The sequence below is a fragment of the Melampsora larici-populina genome (genome assembly GCF_000204055.1).
Source record: "Melampsora larici-populina 98AG31 unplaced genomic scaffold MELLAscaffold_58, whole genome shotgun sequence".
Classification (NCBI taxonomy): Eukaryota; Fungi; Basidiomycota; class Pucciniomycetes; order Pucciniales; family Melampsoraceae; genus Melampsora; species Melampsora laricis-populina.
The window spans coordinates 279494-307350 of record NW_006768822.1 but is presented as its reverse complement, the minus strand read 5'-3'; the positions used below and the strand labels follow the sequence as shown (position 1 = coordinate 307350).

Sequence of the window (27857 nt, the reverse complement as noted above, 5' to 3'; positions counted from 1 at the left end):
TCATTTGTCATTTTACTTATTTTTCTGTTCATATCAGAGATTGGCATTTACACCACTGTGATTGCATCATTAGCTGGTTTCCTCTTTAGGTCGGTCTATTGTACCTCTAAAACTGTTTTTGTTCAAGTCTAAAAGCACACATCCACTTTCTATCTTCACGATGACACTCTGGTTTTATTCAGGCTTGTACATACCAACGTCCAACCGCTCGGGACCGCGACCGTTTGGCGTCGTGAAACAGAAACCCCAGAGGTCGTATGGATTTCAAGTTCTGGAATTGATGGCACAAATCCCAGGCTTGTGAATAGTAAAACCAACGCTTCCGTGATCTCAGTAGCCAGACTCACAGGCCCGATGTTTTACGCAAATGCAAGTCGGATCATTGATCAGCTAAATGATCTGATCTTCAAAGAAGGCTCGATCGGACTAGTATTAGATCTTAGTTCTACTGTCGAGATCGATTCGACTGCCGCTGAAGCACTCGCAACTCTTCAACAATCACACTGCATACCTATCGTGTTTTGTGGGTTACGTTCTTCTTCAGTCTTTTCTGCATTGGCAGCTCGAGGTTTTGGAACAGGTGAGGTGGATGGTAGCTTAGTTGGACATAAACCACGTATGCTTTCTTTTTTTATTGATAACTATCAACAAAGAATTGAATGAGCGATTGTGTTATTGTGATTCTGTTTATTAGGAATCGAAGATGAAGAGAGCGGTAACAAGGATTCAGATTCAGAATATCAGATCTTTCCGCTCTTACCAATTGATCGTCCTTGCTTTCAGATTGATATTGAACATGCTGTTAGATACATTTCAGAGTTAAACACAGCATCTGTAGAAGTCAATGGTGGAAAAGGTATAAATATTGTTTCTTAAAAGAGGATATTTTAATAATTTTAGGGTATTATAAATTTTAATGCACGTGATCAAGAAAATCGTTTGTACAAATATTTCTTTTGCTTATGTTTTTTTAATTTCCACGCACATAGTATTGTATGAATCTTTGTTGTAATTATATGTAGAATTGATTCCATAAGGGTGTACACTTTCCATTATTGTGATAGTAGCAAGGATATGTATTTCTTAAACTACAGTCAAACCAGAAAAGCTTGTCACAAATTCCCCGCCAAATTGCTCGAGTTTTGCGGGCAAAATTGGTCAAGCTTTTCCGTTTTGACTGTAATATGTATGCCGTAGATCAATGAAGATTTACATTTTTTTGATTAAACCTTCCTGGATTTTTTTTGACCTGTAGGGCTGCTTGCGAGGGCACATTCTCACAAACTTTCCCCCATATGACCTTTGATTGAAGATAAACAAAAGCAATCCCTCAAACATTACCTGATAGGTCCGGCATCTGGTGAATGTCGAAGCTTTCATTACAATGTAAGATATTGGCCTTCAGGTAGGACTTGACTGAGTCCGAAATGCAAGCGAGCTGATCGAAGACGGTTGCGGTGCTACCCCAATCCATAGTATGAAATGAGACACTTGATCGACAAGATATTGTCTGACTCCAATATAGCCTGATTGAAAACGGATCACTCTCGCTACAGCAAGCGAAAAGGATAACTCGAGAAATTGTGACGCCTTTGGAATTTGCATTTCAAAGACTTCCTTTCGGAGTATATGCTACAAATCCCAGAATCTCTTTCCTTGCGGGGAACATGTAACTCTATTTGCCACCAACTCGTGTGCCCAAAAGGATTTCGGCACACGGTGACCACCAGTGAGTAACCAGAAATTTCTGGCCGGTGCATATATTTGCGAAATAGCTTAGATCTTAGGGCCCGTTTGGTTCGGTCGGTCACATATTATGTGACCGACTTTTACACCAAAAAAGTTACATACAGCAATATATTAAGGGTACTCAAAGCAAAGTATGTAGCGCTACATACTTTTCGCTACATACTTTTTTTGGCGGGGACAAAGAAAAAAAATATACTTTTGGCCTCGCCTTCCCCGCCAAAAAAAGTATATAGCAAAAAGTATGTACACGTACATACTTACTTTGAGTACCCTTATTATATGGACCAGATTGGACCCATATACTCGCTTTTACATACCCGTTCGGTTCAAATATGTGAAGTCAATATGTCATCGGACATCTTCACATATTCGTCCAAATACAGATACAGCCTTTGGGCTGTATCTACCCCCTCTATCTCTATCTGCCCCTGCCCCAATCCATCTCCTTCTTCCACCCCTTTCTCCTAATCTCAATACCCGCACACCCCCTTTCCAACGTCTCTTTTTATTCCTCATTCCCTCGCTCAGCTCTCCTCACGATTTCCTTCCTCAGCTAGTTCATCAAACTGGCTATCGAACCTCGCTATTGGTTTTCTATCCAATCAAGTCTTTTATTCACTCTAAATGCCTATCAAAACTGGCTAGTAGTTCCCTACTTGATCCAATTCTCTTCATTCATTCTCAACTTGCTATTAGTTCCCTACTCGATCCAATTCTCTTCATTCATCCTCAACTTGCTATCAGTTCCCTACTCGATCCAATTCTCTTCATTCATCCTCAACTCACTAGTAGCAACACCCAAACCCCGCCGCGGAAAACTGGGGCAGCGCGGGGGTCCCGCCGCACCCTCAGTCTACTGAAGTGGCACTGGGATAAAAGCGCGCCGGGTCCCGGTTTTTACTGGGGTCCGACCCGCCGCTGCCCCATTGACGGGACCCCAGGGGGAACCCAGGGGCCCAGTTTGGCTCAAAGAGCAAAATAAGATAGTTGAATGAGATTTTCCTGCTATCTAGATATTTTTTCACCATATAAGGCAATCAGTGATGTATACTTAATCAACTGGACTGAATCATACTGAGGAAAGTTGATACAATTGGTGATTTAAAAGCCAATGATGTCATACTAATAACGTCTTTTGGTTGAAGAAGAGGTTCAGATCAATTCAAGAACAAAAGTAACGGACCAATGCAGAAATGTATAACAAATTGATCAAAGGCTGTACTTAACCAATAGATCAAAGAACATGTTTGATGAATTCATTCAAGAATGAAACCAAAGGATCGATCAAAGATGTGATTGGAAAGTGGTGAAAATCAATCAAGATGAAGGGAACCAAAAAAAAAGAGAATTTGTAAAAGGTTTAAGTGGAAATCAGTGGTTCAACTTGATCGATCGATTTTTATCAACTTTTAAGTGAATGCAAAACAGAATATTGATTCCAAAGCACTATCTCAGAGTTGAATCCTTGGTAATAGAACAGAACAAGGCCTTTAGCAATCTCCCAATCCTATCACCCCTTTGATCAAATCCCCTTTCCACTTAACTTTCTCCTCTGTCCTCCTCAAATTCAAGTTCTGTCTTGAATTTTCTTTTCTCAAATTCTTTCTCAGATGCATTCTGTGCTATGAATCCTTCCACTTTGTCTGTTAAAAGCAAGCTTGGACTTTTTTTTGGCGGCCATTTGTTTTTTTCAAATTTAGTGAAAAAAACCCAGTCTGCGGCGCGCTGCGATGGTCTCAAGCGTGCCGCGGTCCCCTTGAGAATTTTTCTCACTGTGGTAGCGATGCGGTGAGGTCGCCTTGAAACTGGGCTTGATCGCACCTCTGCCTCCGTGAACCCAAAATCCGCCGCGCTGCGGCGGGGTTTGGGTGTTGCTGCTACCCAGCCTACCACCCAGTCCGTCGAAGCTGACAAGATCATTCCGAATGTAACTTGGGACGACAATGACAATCGAATCATGATTGATGTTCTCACTGCTGAACGCCAGCCAGCTGACGGAAAACCTATTGGACCTGAGAACGCTACGACCGCTCATGGCTTCAAAATTCCGACTTGGGAAGCCTGTGTCACCGCACTTGCAGGGAGTGAAAGGAAAGTTATTGATGGTCTTGTTTACCTAAGTCACACTAAAGAGGTAGGAAACTGCAAGTCCAGGTGGTATGTTGTAAGTTTTTCATAATAATTTCATTTCCTCATTTCTTCAGTTTCTACACTTTCAATTCTATTCCACCACTCTATCCCTCAAGCTGGGAAATTGGGGCGCACTGACAGGTTCAGGCTGCCACCTTCCCAGCTCCTCACGGTTAACCTGATGGTTTTGGGATGGGGATTGACAGGATTCAAGTCCATCCCACCGTGTCTACTCTCAAATGAGTCTTTCTTTGTTTCTTTCTTTTTTATATGAACTCTTCAATTACTTGTTAGTTACAAAACTCTCAAACTAATCTGTTTTTTTCTTTTTTATATGAATTCCTGGATTGCTTGTTAGTTACGAGGCCTCTATGCCGACTATAAACATCTGGACGGGCTTAGTGGAGCTGGGTGGGAAGATGGATGTATCACACTTCCTGAGGGGGTCTGGGCACCCATCCTAGCCAAAAGTAAGAATGTAAGTAAATTTCATTATTATTGTCATCATTTTGCTTTTCTCAAACTGATTTTTGTCTTTTTCTCAGGGAACCAAGAAAGCGAAAGACTACGCCCGATGCAAAGGCCGGCCCTTCCCTTTGTTCAGCGAACTGGCGCCTTTATTGGAGGGCCATAAAGCCACTGCCAAGTACACCAAAACCTCGATCAAGAAGCCCGACGACCCCCCTCCAGCTCCTTCGACTTCAACTATTCAGCACGTCCCAGCTACCACCCACTCCCTCTCACCAACCTCTTCCACATCCGACTTGCCCGGTATTGAAGATCCTGCCCATCCTAAGTCGGACGTTCCTAAGTCTGAAGAGGATCCTAGCTCAGATGAAGGACCAGCCGGAAATCGACATGGTAAGTCTGCGGTGGCACTGAAGGAGCGTAACCTGGTTCGCAAGAAGAAACGCAGCGGTGTCGAGATTGTAGATGGGCTTTTGACCGAACTACACGACATTGGGTCCCTCTTCAAGTCATCACTCTCTTCATCTTCAACCGAATTACACGACATGAGCACCCTTTTGAGATCGACAATCCCTTCAACTTCCACTTCTGTTGTACATTCTACTCCTGAGGCTCCACCCCAATCGAACCATAGCCAAGCAGTCAAGCTATTGTATGAATCTTCACTTACTCGCCAACAGCGCTGGAAGGCTATCGAGTTGTTTTTAGTCCAGCCTTTGTTGGCTGAGACTTACATCAGCACTCCAGCTGAGGAACGTGATGAGTGGCTTCAATCCAAGATTTAGGTAAGTGGTTTCAATTACTTCAAACCTATCCTTGCTACATGTTGATGTACTCTATCTTTTCCCTTTCTTTCTTTACTCTTTTCATCCACTGTTTATTGAATTCATTATTTTGATTTTATTTCATCTATCTATTTATTGATTTATTTTCTTCAGTCTTCTTCTTTTTGTTCTGTATTTTTTTTAAACACAGACACAGAATTAAATTGATATATTATTACTCACAATGTTATTACTCAAAAGCTGTTTGTAAAGCTGTATGTACACAATATTATTATACACCTGTTTTTAGTTATTTGTTTGATGCTCAGAAATAAAAAAGAACACATGTAGTCTTTGCTTCCACATTATCATGATGAATGAGTTGAGATTTCAGTGAGAAACAATCAAAGATGTGAGTAATACATGTAAAATAAAAACTAAATAAGGTTGTATCTAATCATTTAAGCACCTGGATATGGGATGGGTTTCCCATGTCTTTGCCTGCTACGATTTAACTGCTGTCTTCTTGCAGTCTCTTTTTGATAATCTACCCACATAGCATCTGCAATTGAATCTTGAAGCATTCTAGCATTGTTATTACCTTGAGTGGTACTACCATAAGGTTCTAGATTATCAGTTTGATCTTGAGTGGCAGTTTGAGTTGAATCTTGAATGTCTGGCATGAAATCAGCTCCAAATTGAGGATCTTCTTCTTGTGGATCTTTCACACGTATGAAATTATGAATAAAACACATAACAGTAACCATAGAAATCTGTATCTCTATAGTATATTGACACCCGTGAGCCATGATACTGAAGTGTTTCTTGCAGACTCCAAAAATACGTTCAATGACGTTACGAGCACTAGCGTGTCGGAGATTGAAAAGTTCTTGTTTATTCATTGGTCTAAGATGAAAGGATGGAAATGGTGGAAAAAGATAAGAATAAGAAAAGATTGAGATTGATGAAAAGGATGATAAAAAAAGAATGCTGACCTGAAACCCTTTTTTTCCCACTCTCGTAAATGATAACGGACTTTTCGAAAAGGAACAAGACAAGTCTCGGTGAGCGCAAAGCCAGCATCACCAAGATAGTACTTTCCTGCTGGAATTGCAAGGTCACGACTTCGAGCCAAACTCCAAAGCGCACCGTCAGCCATACTTCCTTCAGCTCCAACCAATAAATAAATAAATTCCATGTTGAAATTGCACGCAGCAAGGACGTTTTGAGATGTATAGCCTTTACGATTAGAGAAAGGAATATATTCAGAGACTGGCGGAGTGACTGGAATGTGGGTACCGTCAATTGCGCCAATGCAGTCTTTAAAGTAAGGCATGAACTTGGTATTCGTAGAGAAATCGTCAGGGAGCGGTGTGTTGGCATCGGGAAGAGGAATGTATTTTTGAAGTAAATCACCATTATCAGAGATTCCCTTGACAAGGTGATTAACAATCCTAGTCAAAATAAGACATGTTAGAAGAAAGCAATACAATTTTTCAAAAAAAAACGTACTTAGAAATACTATCAGCAGATCTTTGGAAACGGTTCTGAAGTTTGCGGTTCGAGAGACCGGTTATGAGAGTATAGAGTAAGAGAGCTAATTTCTCAGTCACCGTAATAAAACGTGAGTCTACTAGAATTCCAGCATCTTGGAGAACTGAGCGTAGTTCAAAGAATACATGCTTTTGCATGCCAAGATTCTCGTAGAAAACTGATTGGTTGGGATGATTAATAAGCTCATCAATCCAAGCTTGTCCACTGAGCATGGAAGTGAGGCGTGGTGTTTTGTAAAGTTGTGGAAGCAACTGTTGAATACAGATCTGAGTGCCAATGCTCAGATATGAGAACATGGCAAAATGGTGTTCTTGAGTAGCAAGAACCTTTTTAATGAAATGTAATTGTAATAATTTGTGGGTTTGGGATTGATGATTCACCATGAGAGCTCTCAAAACAGATCGAGGACGGTGCTCAATTTGACTTGAAGTCCTGCGGTATGAGGACATCGCAAATCAATCGCGATGAAAATAGTTGTAGGTGAAAGAACAAGACGAAAATGGTCTTTAATGACCGTTTCGATTTTTTTATAAAGCTCGATGTAGGTGAAAGAACAAGAGCAAAGATGAAGGTCTTTAATGACTGTTTTGGTTTTTTTATGAAGCTCGTTTGTAGGTGAACGAGAAGAACGATAAGAATGGTCTTTAATGACCGTTCGATTCTTTTTGGGGAAGACAATCGATCAGATTGTATTTCATCATTATCGTTACCGAACAGCGATATGATCAACGGAGGTCAACAGACGTCTGTTGACCTCCGTTTGGATTGCTGTTCGGTAATCTCGATATCCGATTTACGAATATCTCTATCTGCCCCTTCATATAGGGGCAAAACAAAATTTTGTTTTCAGGTCACATATTTCACGAAAAGGAACCAAACGGGCCCTTAGGTTTTGAAGGTATATTGCCCTCAACCGCCTTCTGTCACTGTGAACTCTGCTTTTGAAGCTTGCGGGGGTCTTCCGGCCATTTTGCACGAGGCGCGCAGACGTGGCCGCGCAGAGAGGGCTTGTGTTAAGCTAACTTCAACCAGGTCACCAGAGGATCAACCAGGCCGATTGCACAAACCTTGCCAATCAAGGGATGCAGCCACTGTCACTGTCATAAAAACAATACCTTCAGCATTTTATGCCTCAAAAACGACCACCGGACATCGGAGAAGGTGTTCCGAATCCTCCCCCCCAAAAAAATCCGACTTTGCGACGATCGAATGACGTGGACTCCATGATGTGTGACTTAGGATCTCTTTCATCAGGAAGCTCTCAATCAAACGATGCTCTTATTCAACTCATGATCAAGATGATGAACGGGTTCGAAAACACGATCAATGAACTCAACAATACGATCAAGGAATTACGCGAAGAAATCAAAGTCCTCAAGGAACGCTCAACGCCCCAACATAAAGAGCTCCACGCCACTAACAATACCACAACTCCTAGACCTCGTGCTTGGAACAACCCTTACCCAAAGCAAAATACAACAATAACTCCTAAACAACCCCCCAAAAACTCGGATATCAACAACTTCAAAGCTGCTACATTGATCATTCACAAAACACCTGGTACGGAACCCTTGAAGGGATTGAAAACGGCCGAAATTGCTCAAAGAATCAACAAAGCCCTCGCATCCATTGATGCCAAAGTTAACGGCTCCCAAGTTACGATACGAAGCGCCTCGCTCCTCAAATCAGGTGATGTGGTCATGTATATGGATAATCGATTTATAAAAAAGTGGCTCCTCGAAAACAAACATGTTTGGACAAAGCTAGCACACGATGAATTTGTAACTTCTCAAATGCGTTACCCAGTTCTTTTCAACTATGTACCGGCTGAACTCGAGGTTGAAAACAATGACTTCCCCAAAAAACTCAGCGAACAAAATGGCATCCCCATCGAATCAATCCACTCGGTCAAATGGCTCAAGAATCCCAAAGATACAGGAAAAACTCACGGTACAATTGTCCTCAACTTACTTGACAAGGTATTAGCTCACAATGTTGGTAAAGGAGGCTTATACGCTGACTATCATCGCATCAAGAGCAAACAATATGTACAAGGCCCAACAATGTGTTTCAATTGTCTAGACTTGTATCATACTCATAACGCTTGCAATAACTATGCTTACTGCACAACATGTGGTGACCCACATAATACCAAAGATTGTGCCAATAATGACTCTGCCCAAGTCTGCGCCAGATGCTTTCATTTCGACTGCCAAAGATCCACAGAAAAAATTGACCGTTTCTCTCCCAAGTATGCTCATTCTCCAAAAAGTTTAGGTTGCCCTCTCCGAAATACAAAGTTTACGATTACACCACAAGACACAAGCGACGATGAGTAATAATATCAATAACCTCACATCAAATAGTTTTTCCACTCCCCAACTTCCAAATTTTACTGAAGATCAAGAATCTCAAGACGAACCAACCTCCGACATCCCTCTCTCACTCAGCAATTTTTCAATCTTACACTTCAACTGCCAAAACTTGATTCAAATCACTCATGAAGCACTCACTCAAACGCACTACACACTCCTAGCACTCCAAGAACCTTGGTTTAATTCACATTCCCTTACTTTCCCCCACCATGATGCCTGGCATTGGATCTCAGCCTACGACTACTCCCCCTCGGCTTGGTCTGATCGACCAAGGGTCTGCATCTACCTTTCCAAGTCAATTCCAACATCACAGTTCTCAGTTCTTCCCAGCTCGACTGATATCATCCTGGCGATTGACATCAAAGATCAGAACTCGCACCGTACAAGCTTGAGGATCATATCTTGGTACAACCCCCCGGGCTCCCTAAGAGGATTCTTAACTCTACAACGCTGGCTGGACCACAACCACAACAGACACATCCCGACTTTGCTTGTCTCAGACACCAATCTACATCATAAGACCTGGAACCCGCCAGACTACCCAATTACCGACACACAAGCAAAGAAGCTAATCTCACTTTTCAGCTCAATTGGTCTCAAAATCATATCACCAAAGGGTGTTCCTACGCGCTTCTCCACAAACACTACTCCGACAACCATTGACCTCGCATGGGCCAGCTGGAACCTGGTGCAGAAGGTCATTAGTTTTAAAGTATTAACCAACACCTTAGCTTCAGACCATTTTCCTATAGCAACTATCCTCGACCTGAATTTCATACCTCCTGTTGAATCCCACATCTCACTGAAAATCACTGACATCCAATCTACACTACTCCATAGCAAAATCACAGATAAACTACACCTACTTCCACCTGACTACGACAACTTCTCCACTATCGACACAGCAGTTTCTACGCTATCAAGCATCATTCTTGAAGCCGCGCAGGAACAGGGTAAAAAGGTAAAAACCAAACTCAACAAACATAAAGTCTGGTGGGACAAGGACAAATTGAACCCAATCCTCAAGAACCAAAACCGAGCCCGCCGTTGGATGATCTTGTCCAGACTACCTGAGGCTCAAAAATGTTATTATGAATGGCAAGCCTTTTTCAAAGATCAGGTACTCAAAACTAAAGTCAACCATTGGAAACAATTTTTGGAATCCTGCTCAAACAACGACACTTTCAAGGCTTTCAAATATGTCAAACCCAGCTCGTCGAGTGAAATCGCCCCGCTCAAAAAACAAGATGGATCAGTAGCTATTGATAAAGAAGAACAGGCATCTCTGCTGTACTACGGAACATCTGTTGCCCATGTGGAGGCCAATCTATCTGACATCCCACCTGATCTAGACAACCGGATTACACTTACTCAACACCTCTTCCCTAAACTTGAGCCCCACGAGCTCAGGGGTATTATCAACAACCTTCCGAACCGTCGAGCGAATGGAGACGATTGCATCTCAAACGAACTTATCAAACTGGCTTTACCTGCGATTGAGGAGGAACTATGCCGACTTTTTAACGCCTGTTTCAAACGGGGTTACTTTCCAAACGCCTGGCGTAAGGCAATCACGATCATTATAAGGAAGAATGGCAAAGACAACTATTCGGACCCGAATGCTTACAGGCCCATCGCGCTACTCAGCTGTTTAGGCAAGATATTGGAAAAGATCATCACTAGCCGGCTTACCTTCTGGGCTGAATCCAGGAAGATAGTTGCTGCTGGCCATATGGGCGGTAGACAGCATCATTCCACAGAGGATGCTCTCTTAATTCTCACGACCTGGATCAAACAAAAATGGAGGAACAATGAGGTGGTATCAGCGCTATCACTGGATGTGAAATCAGCTTACCCTTCAGTTCATCGAGAACGCCTACTCTCTACTCTGTATAATCACAACTGCCCAAGCTACCTCCTGTCACAAATCCAAGGGTTCCTTTATGAGCGTTCTACACATCTTTGACTTCAGGACTTCTTATCAGCGACCTTTGAAGTAGATAATGGTCTACCTCAAGGTTCTCCCTTATCAGTCATATTATACATCATCTACAATTCGCCTCTTCTAAATTCAACAACCATCTCTCCAAACTCACTCAACTTGTCACTAGGTTTCATCGATGATGTGATCCATTTAGTTGCATCAAAAACATTCGAAGAAAATTTAACAAAACTACAACTACACGCCACAAGATTGCTAAATTGGGCCGAGACTCACGGTGCAATTTTTGACAAGAAAAAGGCTCAACTTATCCATTTTACTAACAAGAGAAATCAGACCTTTCCCAGTTTCAAATTTGGTGAAGTACTACTACAGCCCAAGAACGAAATTAAATGGCTAGGAGTTTGGCTCGATACCAAACTACTGTTCAACTCGCATCTACAGCACATGAAGAAAGCGGGCAATTTCACTATGCACCAACTCCGCAGACTAAACAGGTGCTACTCAGGACTAGCCCCCAAAGAAGTCAAACAACTTGTTCTCTCAGTACTATTGCCTCGAATCCTTCACGGGAGCATAGCATGGTTCACAACAAGAAACTTTAACAAAGCTAATAAAATTATAAGGTCTTTTCAAAACGCAGCTCTGATCTTGATTCTTGGTGCTTTCAAAGGCACATCCATCGATCTACTTCACCACGACGCTTTCATGGCTCCAATTCATCAGATCGTCACAAGAAGACATCATAACTTCATCCTCAAAAGACTTTCGACACCAACCTCCCACCCAACTCATATGCTAATAAAACATGAACTGATGAATGGACCAACAAAGAACAAAAGCCCTATACAGGACATTCTATAATTCGATGTGCTGAACCAAACAGCAAAGCTGAAGATCGAAACAATTTATGCTCATCCTTTTCCCCCGTGGTCTAAACCAATCGGCACGGTTTATAATCTAGACAAATCCAAAGAAGAAGCTACTGACTTGATTCCCAAACAAATCAAAGAAGAGGAAGAAAGAAATTCAATTATTATATTTACAGACGGATCAGTAAATCAAGAGGGAGGCGGAGCCTCAGCCGTTTCAACTTCAAATCAAAAAACAATATCTCTCCAATTACCTCAGTTATTTTCCAATCATGAGGCGGAACTATTAGGCCTTTCACTAGCAGCTCAACTTGCTAAAGAACTTCTCCGCGGCAGAGTGCAGCAACACCCAGACTTGGCTATCTTTAGTGACAACCAAGCAGTATTGAGGCTGATTCACGACATTCCAAGGGCTACTTCGGGTCAACATTTGATCATCAAAACTCGTACTGAATTAAAATCTCTCCCTATAGACGCTATAATAAGATGGTATTGGACGCCAGGTCATGCAGGTATTGAACTCAACGAAAAAGCAGACAAGCTCGCCAAACAGGCGGCTGACGCTCATATGGAAGGCACTCGACTACCAGCAAGTTTGGGTAGTCTAAGAAGAATAACTAAAGAAAAGTTTAATACTAACCAGTTTCCTTTCAGGCCAGGTTCTAAACCTTTTTCTACCAAACCGCAGCACATTGCCAGTGCCTTAATGGGTATGGAAAAAGGTAGATCAGCCTCAATTGTACAGTTGAGGGCGGGTCATAGTCCCCTTAATGATCATCTTCATAAAAGAAATCTAACTGAATCTCCTTTATGTACCAAGTGCAGATTAAAGGAGACTACTGAACACTTCCTTCTTTATTGCTCTAGATACAAAAGAGAACGCAAACGATTCCGGGCCAGACTTCGCGAAGAAGAGATCAGGGTCAATTGGAACAATGCTAAAAAACTACTAGATTCTCCTAAAACCTTCTTTTTACTTTCTGAATTCATCTTAGAAACTAAACGCTTTGTATTTTTCCATTCATATCTACAGGACACAAACTCAAGAAAGCAGTCACGGGACAAAAGTTAGAATGTCAATGATCCGCAATATCAACGTAGCAATATCTTCCAAAGCTGTTAACCCGACAAACTAGATGCCCCACCTCCTTCCTTGAATTGGGGGACGAGTGGTCAGCAAATAGTGGGAAAAAAAAAAAAGATACTTCCTCAACAAACATTCAAGCTAGTCTTACCCGTTTAAACAAGACGTGGAATAAGTAACTTAGGCTAAATGTCACTGTTAATGCATATGAAAGCGATGTCACGATTGGTAAACAATCACCGACAGCACATACACATCTTAGTTTCCCTTTCCTTCCACCTTAGATTGGGGATGAGTCTGTGGGGCTAAACTGTCACTGTTGCTTGATTCCCTGCATTTGTAGGATATCTAGAGATGAGTCGCGAATGGTAAACATCCCCGACAGCACACACAATCCCTAGGATCCTTACCTTCCACCTTAGATTGGGGATGAGTAAACGACCTATATTGTCACTGTTTTTCTCTCAAAAAAAAAAAAGTCTAAAAAAGATAGCTGCCTCATTGCGTAACGATCTAAAGACACTTCTCACTCAAGTCACCGACTAGATGACTGTCTTTCAAGTGTACTAGTCTTTGTAATCAATTACTTGCTTAGATAGTGTTCAGGATGAGCCCCGACCCCTGAATGCCGGGGACTGGGCTGCCCGGCCCACCAACTTTTTTTCAAAAGTCAGAACAAGGACCGACCCCGGTATTCCCCGAGCTTTTTCTGGCTCATAGGTCAAGCCCGGCTCCCGTACCCTGACCCCCGACGAACTACCAAATCCCCGGGAAATTACGGGGATCCCCGAGTCCCCGGCTATTTCCGGCAGAAACCGCTGAGCACAACCTCTCCCAAGCGTGTATTTATCCGCTTTTTACAGCTTGATTTTTCCTCGGGTTCCCCGAGGAGAGTCACTTTCTTTTGACTCTCAGAACGACTCCCGGGCCCGATAATCCCCGCGGTTCTGCGACCCTTCGAAGGCCAGAACGACCCCCCGACCCGACGGGCTGTCCCGCGGGTATCCCCGATTTGGCGGGTCTCGGGGCTCATCCTGAGATAGTGTAATATGCAATAAAGCAAAAATACCCTTTAAAAAAAAAAAAAAAAAAAAAAAGAGGATCAACCAGACTCAAGTCAATGACAGGAAAAGAGAGAGATCTCACAATGTATTGCCTCCCCATGCGTGTCCACTGCGCAGGGTTTGAGACTGCCGAGCTCGATACCGGAACGACTGGATTCAATTCTCTTACATTCTGATTCAAGACATCAAGGGTACTCAAAGTAAGTATGTACGTGTACATACTTTTTGCTATATACTTTTTTTGGCGGGGAAGGCGAGGCCAAAAGTATATTTTTTTTCTTTGTCCCCGCCAAAAAAAGTATGTAGCGAAAAGTATGTAGCGCTACATACTTTGCTTTGAGTACCCTTATCGATCGACCAGTCAACTTTCTCTAGACATCACTCGTATTCAAGTGTTCATCCTTTTGACAAGTTTGATATTACAGTCAAGAAACGTTCGGCCAATCACACCCGCAAAACCTGAGCAAAACGGCGGAGAAATTGGAACACGGATGTCGTAAAAATGAGGATAAATGCGCAAGTGAATATCTTTATTGAAGCGAAACTCTTGAATGATTTGTACGCAGATATTGAACTGCGACCAATCTACAATGGAAGTGGTCTGGAATCGGTACAACTGTCACAGCCTTGAAACTCTCACAAGTACCCCCGCCAAACTACTTGGCGTGGAGAATGGGGTACGCATCTGCTCAGCTTGTCTCCCGGCGTGCCGAGCCTGGAACGGAAGGCTGTGATATACATATTGCAATGGCACACCGCTTTCCCCGTATCACGCCTCCTCATTGCTGATGGGAACCAATGCCGATTCCATAACTGAGCGGTGACTGTCTGCCGAATTTTCAGCAATTCCTATATATATGGGCAGCCCTCATCATTTCGAGTCATCAACAGACATTTGAGCCTTATTTACCAACTCTTCACTTCCAGCCACTCCATACGTATTTATCAGATCCACTAGACATCTCATACTTGATTAAATAATCACACAAATAACATGTCGCCAATTTACTACCCCAAAGCAGCAATCCCTTTCCCTTCTGAGCTTCCAGTCGCAGATCTTGAAGTCATAGATTTTGAGTTGATAAAGAAAGGTGACGAGAATGAGATTGACAGGATGTGGAACGCTTTCACGGGCCTTAGCTTCTTTTAGTCAGTAGACGCACTTTTTCGTCTTTTGCTATAGCATCATTGCTCCTCTTGTATTTGTGATTCGATCGGAAACTGATCCGTCATCCTGTCACAGTCTCAAGAATAGTAGAGTTGATCCTCAGCCATTGATTGACTTGGCAGAGACCACCTTTCCTGAAAAGTTTGAAGAAAAAATGCGTTTCCCTCAGGGAGACACTCGCTACACCTTTGGGTAAGTATTTTTTGTATTGTCAATTATATCAGACTTCAGGTTCTTCCAATAAGGAATTTAATGATTTGCCGTGTGGTACAGCTACAAAGGAGGATTTTATGACGGGGCTCAAATCATGAATGTGGGACATGATGCTGTCGACAGCTTTTTGAAAAACCAAGGTGGTCGTGTCTCTGTAGAAGCTTCAGATAAAACTCTTCCATCTGTACTGCATTTCATGAACGCCGGTCGAGAAGTTTCTCTTGTTCTCTTGGGCGTCATCGAAAAGAAGTTAGAGTTACCAGAAGGAACTCTAGTAGATCTTCATACCGGAAAAAATGGAAGTGGTGCTCGGTGAGTAGCAGTTTTCTTCCAGTTTTGAAATATAAAAGTAATGAGAGTTGAGACTTTTGGACAGAATCACCATGACTCCACCCCTCAAAGCACCTGCAACTGAACAAGAGATCCACTCGGCTGAGCATTATGACTTTGGTACTTTTGTATGTTCCAACTCTATCTCTTTTACCTACATACATTACTGAACAATGTGTTCCTATACAGGCAATCCTATTCGACAATGTCGGAGGCCTTCAATTTCAAGCTCCTGGTGACTCGACTTGGCAATGGATGAAGGTTAGTAGACTATCAAATCTTCAACTTTTCTACACAACTGACTTGTATCTTGATATTTTTTAGCCAATTGCAGGCTATGCATCCATCAACTCTGGTGATTACTTGAGGTCTTTGACTGGTGGAGCCATGTGAGTCTTCAATTTCTTTGTCACAATGATCAACACAATCAATTGAGCTGATTCCAATAATTCTCAATTCTTACATTTCTTTTTGTTTTCGGGTCATCAGTACCTCCTTGGCTCATCGAGTCTTGTTAGTTTTCATTTCTTTCTCCTACTCGCTTCTTGGAACTAACACTCTTGGCTTTTTCCCATTATCAAACTCATAGACCACCGCCGGGTGAACAATCCGCACTCACTCGATTTTCTCCAGTTTACTTTTGTCGCCCCAACTGGGGTGTCAAGCCCAAACCTGTGGTTGGAATTTCCATGGCTTGAATCCCGTTCATTGACCATATATGTAACATCTTTCAAAATTTCTTCTTATATCTATTATAACTGACAATTTCCCTAGTTTTGGGCACTCAGCCGTTGTAATTAACTGTGATGATCTCACTCATCACCAATTCCCAAAGCTTCACTCCACCGAAACCGTCCGAGTATTGCGGACTACCTTGACCAAGCTGTTTCAAGGCTATCGTGATTTTTTCTTTTACTTTTCAAAACTTGTACTCCATGCAATCTTATCTCTGGGTTTGGTTTTCAAAATGAAGTGATTTGATGAAATTTCAGTCTAGAGCTGAGATTCCGATTCAAAAATTACCTATCAGACTCTCGAATGCATAGCTTCACGATTCACTTGTTCACTCTCCTTAAAAGTTCGAATTCGTTCTATGAGACTTTCATGCATGGTTGCAATGAAAACTGCGATACTTCACTACAAAATCACTTGCAGAAGATCATAAATGGTACATGTACATTGAACCTCTACAATGCTTTTTCTATCAAGATGATTGAATTCAACGCGAGTTCTGTCCAAACATTGGTTTTAATCAAATGATGGAAAATACGACCATTGTGCAAATGTGTACCCTTCTTTTGCAAGACCTCTTGCATTTTCAAGATTGGTGCATAACTTCATCGTGCTTGGTGCGGTGAATGAGTTTTGTGGGGAAGCAATATGTATAAGCATCACAAGCTTCAAGTTGCTTCTATCCGATTGTGTATTTTAGGTGACACCTCACTTGAACCCTTCATTCAAATTTTGTCCCGCAGACTTGAAATTTTCATAAAAACCTCATCGACCGCCCCAAAAGTACACTTTGATACGTGCAACATATCCTTCGTACCATTTGGTTCTAGCGTTTGAGAAACATTTCTCGAATCATTCAGAATCTACTTCTTCATATCTCCTAGTCATCGGGCTTTTCTTCATTGGCATCCACATCAAAAACACGAAAACTAAAATAAACAACATTGACATTATCGAACTCATTCGCTGAAGAGGATAATCGATCAACTGATCTCTACCGAAACCCGATCAAAACAGTCATCAACCTTTCCAACAAAAATCATGTGTCCAACAGAAATCAATGCTACCAATGGCACCAATGGTCACAAGGTGGATGGCCTAACGAGCCCGAACCTCGATTCTACTCATGTGGCCATTGATGCCACTCCTGCAGCAGCCCCTCAGGAATCACATAAACAGTCAAACCCTTACGCTCCTCGATACGCTGACTTCCTGAGTAACACGAGCAATTTCTCTATCATTGAATCTACTTTGAGAGAAGGGTCGGTTTTACCGTTTTTCTTTTTGTTTTTCAGCTTTCTATTGAGACATCAAACTCAACCTACTGCATTACTTTGGTTGACCAAACTTTCAGGGAGCAGTTTGCAAATGCTTTCTTCGGTACGTACAACGTTTATTTACATCTCAGCCTTTATGGAGTATATTTGTTAATTTTTTTCTTTGGATACATAGATACCGCTGCCAAGATCAAAATCGCTAAAGCACTTTCAGACTTTGGTGTTGAATATATCGAACTCACTAGTCCAGCTGCATCTGAACAATCTCGTCAAGATTGTGAAGCGATTTGCAAACTAGGCTTAAAGAGTAAAATCTTGACTCATATCCGATGTCATATGGATGACGCCAGGATTGCGGTTGAAACAGGTAAATTCTACTACCTTTCTTCAGATGTGATCTTGTACATTAATCAACTTCTGGATCATTTTTCATTCAGGGGTGGACGGTGTGGATGTGGTGATCGGAACCTCATCTTTCCTTCGTAAATACTCACACGGAAAAGATATGACCTATATCTTAAAGTCTGCAATTGAAGTCATCGAGTTTGTCAAATCGAAGGGCATTGAAGTTCGATTCTCATCAGAAGATAGTTTCCGATCAGACTTGGTCGATTTACTCAGCATTTACAAGGCTGTGGACAAAGTCGGGGTTAACCGTGTGGGTATCGCCGATACAGTCGGATGTGCTAATCCTCGTCAGGTTTATGACTTGGTGAGGACTTTGCGAGGTGTTGTTGGATGTGACATTGAGTGTCATTTCCACGATGATACTGGATGCTGTATGTGCCAAATCGCTTTGTATCATGCTCATTGAACAGCGTGCTGACTCAAGCCTTATTTTCGTATTGGCTCAACTTTAGCTGTCGCCAATGCTTTTTGTGCTCTCGAGGCTGGAGCCACACATATCGATACCTCAGTTTTAGGAATTGGTGAGCGAAACGGTATCACTCCGCTCGGTGCATTGATTGCTAGGATGTATGTCGTGAACGTAAGTAATAGGCAATGTCTCTTATCTCGAATATCACTAGCCAACTATGTACTTACTTTCTTCGTACCTGGTCCCTTTTTAGCCTGAGTACATTAAGCAAAAGTACAACTTACCTGCTCTAAGAGAGCTTGAAAACATTGTTGCAGAAGCTGTGGAAATTCAAGTTCCATTCAACAACGTAAGTCACAACTCGTTTGGTAGATTTCACACTGCGGATCAATATTCCATACGAACTCCAGAGTATAGATCCTCGTAATTTCGTCACATTGAAAAAGAAAAACTAACTCAAATCTTTCGACATCCTACAGTACATCACAGGTTTCTGTGCATTCACTCACAAAGCTGGTATCCATGCTAAAGCCATCTTGGCTAACCCCAGCACTTATGAGATTTTGAAGCCTGAGGACTTTGGAATGACAAGATACGTACCTATTGGACATCGCCTAGTAGGATGGAACGCCGTCAAGAGTCGAGTGGAACAACTCGATCTTGAATTGAGTGATGAACAAGTCAAGGTAACGCCCAAAGACTTCGTGACATTGAATGATGCAAAACCATACTGACTTGATATTCTGATCCAATAGGATGTGACTGCCAAGTTAAAAGCATTGGCCGATGTACGAACACAGACGAACGAAGATGTTGATGTGTTACTTCGTGTTTATCACAAGGCAATCAAAGCTGGTACACTTGGTATTGGTGAACATAGTGCTTTAGATGCACTTTTAGAACAACACAAAGGTCAAAAGAATGGTACTACTGAAGAATTGGATGCACCAGCAAGTAAGAAATCCAAAGTTGAAGGAGTGACTACTAATGGTCAACATTGAATGTAGCGAATCCAAAAAAAAACAACTTTGAAATAAATCAAAAAAATCAACTTTTGGGAAATCTGAACTTTTTGGATTGTCATTCAGCTTTGGTTTCAAAAAGTTTATCAACTTTTTTCTTCATCTTAATATCATCCCGACGCCGTCATCTTCTGAATGCTTTAGTTTACAACCACATTTCAATTCTTACTAGTTTGATGTATCAATTCAGTCTTTTTTTTTATTTGATTGTGTTTTCTCTCTTTCTTTGTTGCGTGAAAAATGATGATATCAGAAAAAAAAATTGATGCGAGTTGATTTATATATGTTGCAATGATTTGTGAATCCTTTTTACACTCATGTTATACATAGTGGGATTGTGGATTACAAATGCAATGGAGGAAGTACATGGAAATGAAAATTAAGATTTAAAGGAGATGAACAACCAATTGATGCCTTTCCCATGGTTATATTGTTATCTTGATATGACTCTGCATGAAGTTCCTGACAATAACACTATTGGGCTTATTGGAGACTAATCATTCAGGCCCAGCAAAACATAGCTTTTATTGATCTTCACTGATATAGACCATCATCAGCTGATGAAAAATAAATGACACAGTCTCAATAAAAATTCAAATCACATTTCTTTGAAGCTTGGAAAGCAAACCTTCACCTGTTCAATGCATCATTCCAATAGTCGTATCTTATCATCATTCCATGTCAACACTTGAGGGACTGTACTACAAGTATTGTGATTGTAGCCTGAGCAGGTGAATCAATCGGATTTAGAGGTTAGGTTTAAGAGTCGAAATCCGACAAGGACTGTCTAGGTGCCTGTTATGTACATAGTCATGTGAGTGTAGGTTTAATCAGGTTTAATCCATACATCCAGTTCACAGCATCACACTTCTCTTCAAGCAAAACTTATTGATCCGCATACATCCTTCCACCTGACCCAGAAAACCGATTCTTGACTTCGTGACCGTTCAAAGAAACCATCGGAGTTCCTATAGAAGCTTAACATTCACTCATCCTACTATCAATAACGCGATGTCCGGTCAACCAGGACAATCCGAAGCTGAACAAAACATCCAGGTTAGCATCTCCCATCTGATTCGCCTGTTCATATGCCACATGGAAACTGACTTCGAAATCGTCTGTATAAACAGATATGGAAAATTAAGAAGTGTGATTCAAGCTTTCGTTCTATCATATGGCCTCGCACGCACATCTATTGAACATGCTCCTGAATTGCTTTTTTTCTGTAGTGGTCAAAAGCTTGGAAGCAGCGCGGGGAGCTGGAACCAGCATGATCAGTCTCATTCTACCACCAAAATCTCAACTTAGTCAAGCCCAGAACATGCTGGCTCAGGAGTATGGAACAGCGTTAGTGACATTCATCCTCGTCATAATCCTGTAACTTGTTCACGTACAGTTCTCCGATTTTCCACCACGTTGCAGGTCCAATATCAAATCTCGTGTCAATCGACTTTCTGTCCTCGCAGCTATCACTTCCACTCAACAAAGGCTCAAGCTCTACTCACGAATTCCACCGAACGGTCTGATTGTGTATTGTGGTACGATTCTGACGGACGAGGGTAAAGAGAAAAAAGTCAATTTTGACTTTGAACCTTTCAAGCCCATCAACACTTCCCTATATCTCTGTGACAACAAGTTTCACACTGAAGCTCTCTCTGAGCTATTAGAGTCTGATTCTAAATTCGGATTCATCGTCATGGATGGTAATGGCTCACTGTTTGGTACTTTGGCTGGTAATACTCGAGACGTGATTCATAAATTCACTGTCGATCTTCCTAAGAAGCATGGTCGTGGTGGTCAATCTGCTTTGCGTTTTGCTCGACTTCGTGAAGAGAAACGGCACAATTATGTTCGAAAGGTTGCCGAATTTGCTGTTCAACATTTCATCACCAACGATAAAGTTAACGTTCAGGGTTTAGTGCTGGCCGGTAGTGCGGATTTCAAGACTGAATTGAATCAGAGTGATATGTTCGACCCTCGTTTGGCTGTTAAAGTTATTAAAGTGGTGGATGTCAGTTACGGAGGTGAGAATGGATTCAACCAAGCCATCGAACTTGCCTCTGAGAGTTTGTCACAGGTCAAGTTCATTCAAGAGAAAAAGTAAAGCATGATCTCCCTCTCTCCTGAATTTCACCTGCCGCATCTTTCTACCCTCACTGGATTCTGATTCCTGGTACTTTTTGCCAAACATCAGGCTCATTCAAAAATACTTCGACGAGATTGCACTCGACACGGGCAAATACTGCTTTGGAGTCGAAGATACACTACGCGGTCTCGAACTGGGTGCTGTCGAAACATTAATCGTTTGGGAGAACTTGGATATCACTCGACATAGCTTACGAGCATCTACTGGAGAGACAATCATCATTCATACAGCTGCGCCACCTCCAACTGCTTCAAACAATGCTGCTGCTAGTGGAGGCGGTCAAGGTGCGAATGGTAATATATCTCTGGCATTGGCACATCTGAGTGAGAAAGACCGAGAGAAGTTCATCGATAAAGCAACAGGTATGGAAATGGAACAAGCTGCTGAACCTCAATCACTCCTCGAATGGCTTGCGGAGAAATATCAAGACTTTGGTGCTGCTCTAGAGTTTGTAACCAACCGTAGTACTGAAGGATCACAATTTGTGAGAGGGTTTGGTGGAATTGGTGGAATTTTGAGGTACAAGGTAGATTTTGGACTGATTGCTGACGCATTTGAAGATGTGAGTCAAATTGGTTCCGAAGATTTCTTGGAACGTTGTCATCCCAATCATTACATTATCACTGATCATCATTGTATTGCATCATTTAGGGAGAGGAAGGAGAATTCATGACTGACTCCGATGAATAAGTGGTCCCCGCTAATCGATTCCCGAGATAGCCATTTGGACTCCACAGAAAACCTTTTTCAGACTTGGTGCATATTGCCAAGTTTATGACCCGGATGATGAACATGATAATGTAACATGATGAAGGACGGGTAAGAGAAGAAATAGGTTTTGATTGCATATCGGAAAAACCTTGCTCACTTTCAGCTCTCGATCAGGACTGATACCAGTCAATAACATTGCTTTTGAGCCCGCCCGCATGTATATCTCATAGAAAAAAACCTTATTGTCTTGACTTTTGCCAAACAAAAGCTTGTGTTTCTCTAGTTTGAGTACTTGTTCATGGGTATAACTTTAAGCTGGCGTGAATGTGTGAACCTTTCTTGAAAGGAAAACAATCTTCCAAAGCTTTGATCATGTGAGATTGACCGAACCTTTTTAGAAGGAGGGATCGTGTAGAGTGTGAGCGATGAAGGACGTAATCACTATCAGTAATCTCACTTCTTTGGGGGTGGCATCTTTTCCTATCACAGCGCCTAAGGCCCATTGGCCTCCAATGATTTGAGTGTGTCTGATCACATCTCAAAGATTTAATGTCTTTCCATCATAATTTGATTTCAGATTTTGTTTTGTTGAGTGTCCGAACTTTCTGGACCCTCTCCCCTTGAATTGCGTTTATAGTGATCCTCAAGGGATGTGCAGTGAGTCAAAGTTGATGATGGTGTTGATGCTACAGACTTCTGGATGCGTGTGGCGGATTTTGACTTCCTCGTGCCATTTCAATGTTGATCAACATGCCACACCTGGTACACTTTGGTCCTAGGTTGACTGAGTCAGAGGTGTCAGATTTCTAGCAGATAAGACAGCAGCTAAAAATTATCAATGAGAATCATCTTTGCTATCCAACTCCAACTTAATGTCCATAGGATGGTAGGAAGTCTACAAGCTGAACACATTGATAATGAGAATAAGGAAAAGGACCTGTTAGACACATTTAGAGCTGACCAGAACAAATCAGTCACTTCATAGCTGGCTGATATGTAGGGCAGCATTAAATCTCAATCTTTTGTATGTAGATGAGTGTCAAGTGAATTCTATCCACCAAATCAATTGCTTCTCATTATCCTGAACTTGAAAGTGGTATTGTCAACCAGGTTCTTCATGGTGCATGGGCGCAGCAGGCAGCTGAGTTCTGGAGCATTGATATAACTTTTTTAATCTTATCAATGTTCACCTGATAAGTGAAATACATTCTTTGATTTATCAATTCATAATTTTCAATCATGATTCAAGTAATGGGAATCAGTGTTGAATGTATTAGATATGGTATTGCATAAGATCTAAAGTATGTTCTCAAGACATTAGCTTGATATTAAACTGAAAGGAAGAAGAGTGTGATATTATATTTTGTTTATATGTAATTGCATTGACACCAAGTTGGGTTTGAAAAGATAGACACTTGTAAACCAGATGGGCCAGATAAATTACTTTTACCTGCCATTGGTCATGGAGTTAGCTTGAGGTGGTTCAAAAATCATCTTATCAGACAACCCAGAACCTTCTACTTATTTCAGCTACAAAACACCATGGGCAAAAAATTTGTTTCCAGGCATGCAGAATTCTGGCACTTAAAAAATGTTGCTTTACCAGAGTGTTTTCAGGCACTGGACAAATATATGAGAGAGAAGAACTGATACATCTCTTGGTTCGTTAAATTTAGCATGGTATACTTATTTCAAATGACTCGGTCTTTCCATCTGATTCAGCATCAACACAACAGCCAATCAATTCCATCGTCAGCTGTGAAGAGGTATGATAATAGCTATCATTTTTGGCAATCCACCAAAAATGTTTGAATAAGTAGATTAAAAAGATATCTACAATTCCATTTGGTTATCCAACAATGCCATGGTGTTCATGGTTTCCATCTGGCGTCTCAAATCAAAGAAATCAAGGTTACCTTAATTATCATGAGATTGAGCAATGTCCCTTGGTACTGAGTCACATCCTAAATTTGAAGTGTAGTTTTATACAAATTGGCCTTCATCTTCCTGTAGCCCACAGACTATCTTCCAATCATGTTGTGAGTGTCCTTCATTTTCCAGGCACACCTTTGAACCTCCATTCTAACACAAACAACATCAGGCATGAAACTTTGTATCATATAGCTCAAACATCACCCCGGAGCCAGCTCCAGCCTCACGGTTTGGGGTCTCCAGAAGCAATTTTGTCAGCTCAAGCCTCAAATTCTCCCCTCCAAATTTCAATCAGAACCCATTTGTTTGGGGGATGTTTGAGACTGAAGATTGTAAAAAGGGAATTGTGCCCATAGGGCTGACCAGGCTCAGCTTGTGATAGGAGAAGCGCCGAGCGTTCCATGGTGTGCCTCATTTGTATTTGTGTGCTACACCTACAATCTGATGTCTGATTACCATCACTCACTCTATCAATTGGAACAAAGTTCATATGATTATCCTGTTGGCCAAGATATTGGATAAACAAAGAACGCCCTGTGAATTTCATTCGTAGCAATAGGTGATGAATATTGGATACATTGTAATTATTGTTGGAATTTTTTAAAAACATGGTCAAAGTACAATAAATTCAAAGGATCTCCCTTGGATCAACAAAACTAGAAGTTCTTTGGGGTGGTTTTTTTGTTAGAAACTTTTTGAAAATCTTTTTAATCCCACGCATCATCTTTTGAAACTTGGCTGCGAATTTATCATACCAAACCAATACCTTACTTTGACGTGGAGTTTGGATTTCAAGTTGAATCCCTTTTTGATTGAATATTTCCTGCAAATCTGTGAAGAGGGAAAAGTCGATGCCATGTTTTTCAACATAAGATTGAAGATGCCACTGATATAAGTTGCGTGATGCTCGTGCTGCGAAATAATTCGTCGGTGTCAATTCAGAGTGAAGGATACGCTCGTCCTCCGCTGCATCGATTGCATAGGCTGTGACCTTCTCTATGCTGGGATCCTCTGCTGGAATGATCTCAATGCTTGATTTCTTTTTGTACATATGATTCATGTATTCATCTGCTGTGATTTCCGAAAGAGATTTCTGCCAATTGGTCTTACTGTCCTTGCCTCTTGTCTCATCTTCAGCCAAAGTCTCTGGAAATGAAATGCGTGCAGCTCTTTCGGCTGAAATAAGTTTGAATGTCTTGGCTTTGTCAGTCAGTTTCAGACAGACAGACTTGATGCGAGAAGAACGAAGAACTGACGTGGATTTTTTGCTTTTTCAATTTGATTTGGAGATACCTCATGAGCCCATATTGATTTTCGCATGTAAAGTACATCCATGTGCTCATCTAAGACGCTAGTATAGGCTAGAAACGTTTTGACCTCGACACCCTTCTTTATGCCGTCCTTGAGTACTTCGACATATCTGCCTCTTTGTTTCTCGACTATGTCGGCTAGCGCATTGATGGTTTGCATATCGCTTTCGCCATCGATTATAGCTTTGAAAAGGTTTTTTTCGGCGTAAAGTGCAAGGAATGCTTCGAAAGTGAGAGGTCGTTGTGTCTTCCGCTGATATATCATCTCCTCTTTGTCAAGCTCTACGTATGGTCCCTTCGGCTCGCGTTCCATAATATCGTCTGTCAATTGAAATAAAGACTTGTCGAAACGCAGATCCATGGCCTCCAGGGTGCCTTGTTGGTCAATTCCTTTCAATGATTTCGGCAATGACTTCGTCCTTGACACTATATATTTGACAAAACATGGGGGCTTTCTGTCAGAGGTTTTGAAACTGGGAAGAACTGGGGCTTTCTTGCTTGGTTGCTATAACACTCTGATGATTTCACTTACACGTTGGAACCGGATCTAATCTAGATATCTTGCCCCGAAAAGAATCGGCTGAAAGACAAGATTGCAGCAACAATCAACAATCATATGAGAAAGACGCATTGGAGTGATGAATGATGAGTATCCACAATATGAAAACCTACCTTTGCCCAGCTTTGCAGTGTCCGTACCGCTCAAAGCTTTGCTGGATCCCGAAATATCATGAGCTAAAAGTTTCCATCATCATGAAGGGAAGAAATTAGGATCTCATATACGAAGACTGAAGCTAACGGTTTTCAGACCTTTGTTGATATCAGATATAGTTTCTGCGGCTTTTGACCCCTGTGCTACCTCTCCAATGTTGCTCGCGCCATGAACCAAACCTTCGAGTGCGGGTGATCTTCTTAAGAGTTTTTTCGTCAGCCCCCTGGGCTTATGCGGCACCTCTTCAGAGGTGCAAAGAGTGGGATGGCGAGCAAAAGATGGTGAGTTTGGTATTGCGTCATTTAGAAACATAAATGTTATGTGGGTCTGAACATGCAGATTAGATAGATGAAAGGTACCTTGCCAAGATTTGTGGGCGTTCATCTTGAGCTCATCCAACATATGTTCATCGGGGTGAGCGAATTGATTTTTGATTTCTGAAATTGGGATACGAGTTGCTGGATTCAGGACCTATAAGAAAGATGTCAGAGTTCGGCGTTCATGATTATTTGATCTCGAGATGATCCACACATCCCGAATCGCACCTGATTAGAGAATGAAGGTGATTCCAAGGTCTCCCACGTCTTGAGCCCGGTTGCAACAAAGGTGCCTCTCCATTTCGTGCTGACCCGGTCAGTTTGGATATTGATCTCTTCCTTGGAAGTTGATGCATAGATACTCAATTTCAGGTTGAGCAGGATGACAATGCGTGATATGCACTGTAATTTTGGTCGCATTCCTAGTGATGGTCAATGTTGTTAAGCCACTCGAGGCCGATGAGGGGATGAAAAAGGTCGCCCTTTGGTGTGTGAAATGCACGCTGCACGTTCGTCCGAAAAGGTTTTCTGAAACAAACGATATGGACGCGAAGAGTCGATTGTGAACAGAAAAGTTCTGTTATGGTTTTCCACTGTAAATTTGGTTGTAAAAAAAAGGAATCCCTGCCAAAAATGGTGAAGTGTCATCAAGGTACAGAGTAAGTAATCAAGACGGCATCAGAGCTCGATGTTACTGACCACATACCCTGAAAATAACACCTTCGTAGCTCCCAACATTCAATTGAACCCCTTCTAAGTTTCAACATGGGGTTAAAACAGGACCCTGGCACGCTCAGAAGGAATGAGCAAAAAAGAAGCTCCATCGCGTCTTGTTTGCAGACTCTGATCCGCATACCGTTCCGAAGGTCGTTGAGCACAAGATCTCAGTTAGGAAGTCAGAGGAAGCCGTAACCACCCTTTGGGAGACGACTATAGTAAGAGGCACCGGCGGTGAGACATCCGATTCCTGGTCGTGTTTTTCTGAGTGATACCAGAGGGCGCTTCCCTGCAAACTTAACCAAGTCCCTCACCAAAAGGCCCGGCGTCCCTGTATCACGTTTGTAGATTCTGATCATACATCGAAAGAGAGAAACAAGCGGTAAATGATGGACTCAAATGAGATGTTGTACCGTTGTAAATAGAAGAGCTGATCAGATTCGGAATGCAG

The 27857-nt window shown here is 41.8% G+C and overlaps 4 protein-coding genes across 4 annotated transcripts; 3 read left to right on the top strand and 1 right to left on the bottom strand.

Annotated features, from left to right (window-relative positions):
- Positions 1–14996: 14996 nt before the first annotated feature.
- Positions 14997–16411, top strand: MELLADRAFT_93258 (uncharacterized protein; the record flags this gene model as incomplete). The annotated part of the gene is made up of 8 exons (XM_007416245.1): positions 14997–15151; positions 15246–15362; positions 15444–15695; positions 15760–15841; positions 15903–15974; positions 16038–16102; positions 16203–16226; positions 16303–16411. 8 exons carry the CDS (start codon positions 14997–14999, stop codon positions 16409–16411), a joined length of 876 nt encoding a protein of 291 aa, XP_007416307.1.
- An 814-nt stretch (positions 16412–17225) lies between these two features.
- MELLADRAFT_50387 (uncharacterized protein) lies at positions 17226–19851 on the top strand (the record flags this gene model as incomplete). Its single annotated transcript, XM_007416246.1, has 8 exons — positions 17226–17707; positions 17800–17825; positions 17898–18089; positions 18160–18501; positions 18583–18710; positions 18793–18888; positions 19019–19225; positions 19295–19851. 8 exons carry the CDS (start codon positions 17487–17489, stop codon positions 19538–19540), a joined length of 1458 nt encoding a protein of 485 aa, XP_007416308.1.
- Positions 19852–20472: 621 nt separating this feature from the next.
- On the top strand, positions 20473–22786 carry MELLADRAFT_118033 (uncharacterized protein; the record flags this gene model as incomplete). Its single annotated transcript, XM_007416247.1, has 6 exons — positions 20473–20617; positions 20692–20710; positions 20791–20908; positions 20984–21661; positions 21756–22269; positions 22359–22786. 6 exons carry the CDS (start codon positions 20573–20575, stop codon positions 22395–22397), a joined length of 1413 nt encoding a protein of 470 aa, XP_007416309.1.
- A 2192-nt stretch (positions 22787–24978) lies between these two features.
- MELLADRAFT_111838 (uncharacterized protein) lies at positions 24979–27109 on the bottom strand (the record flags this gene model as incomplete). Its single annotated transcript, XM_007416201.1, has 6 exons — positions 24979–25526; positions 25607–26086; positions 26193–26240; positions 26333–26395; positions 26471–26843; positions 26918–27109. The coding sequence occupies 6 exons, from the start codon at positions 27107–27109 to the stop codon at positions 24979–24981; spliced, it is 1704 nt and encodes a 567-aa protein (XP_007416263.1).
- Positions 27110–27857: the final 748 nt, after the last annotated feature.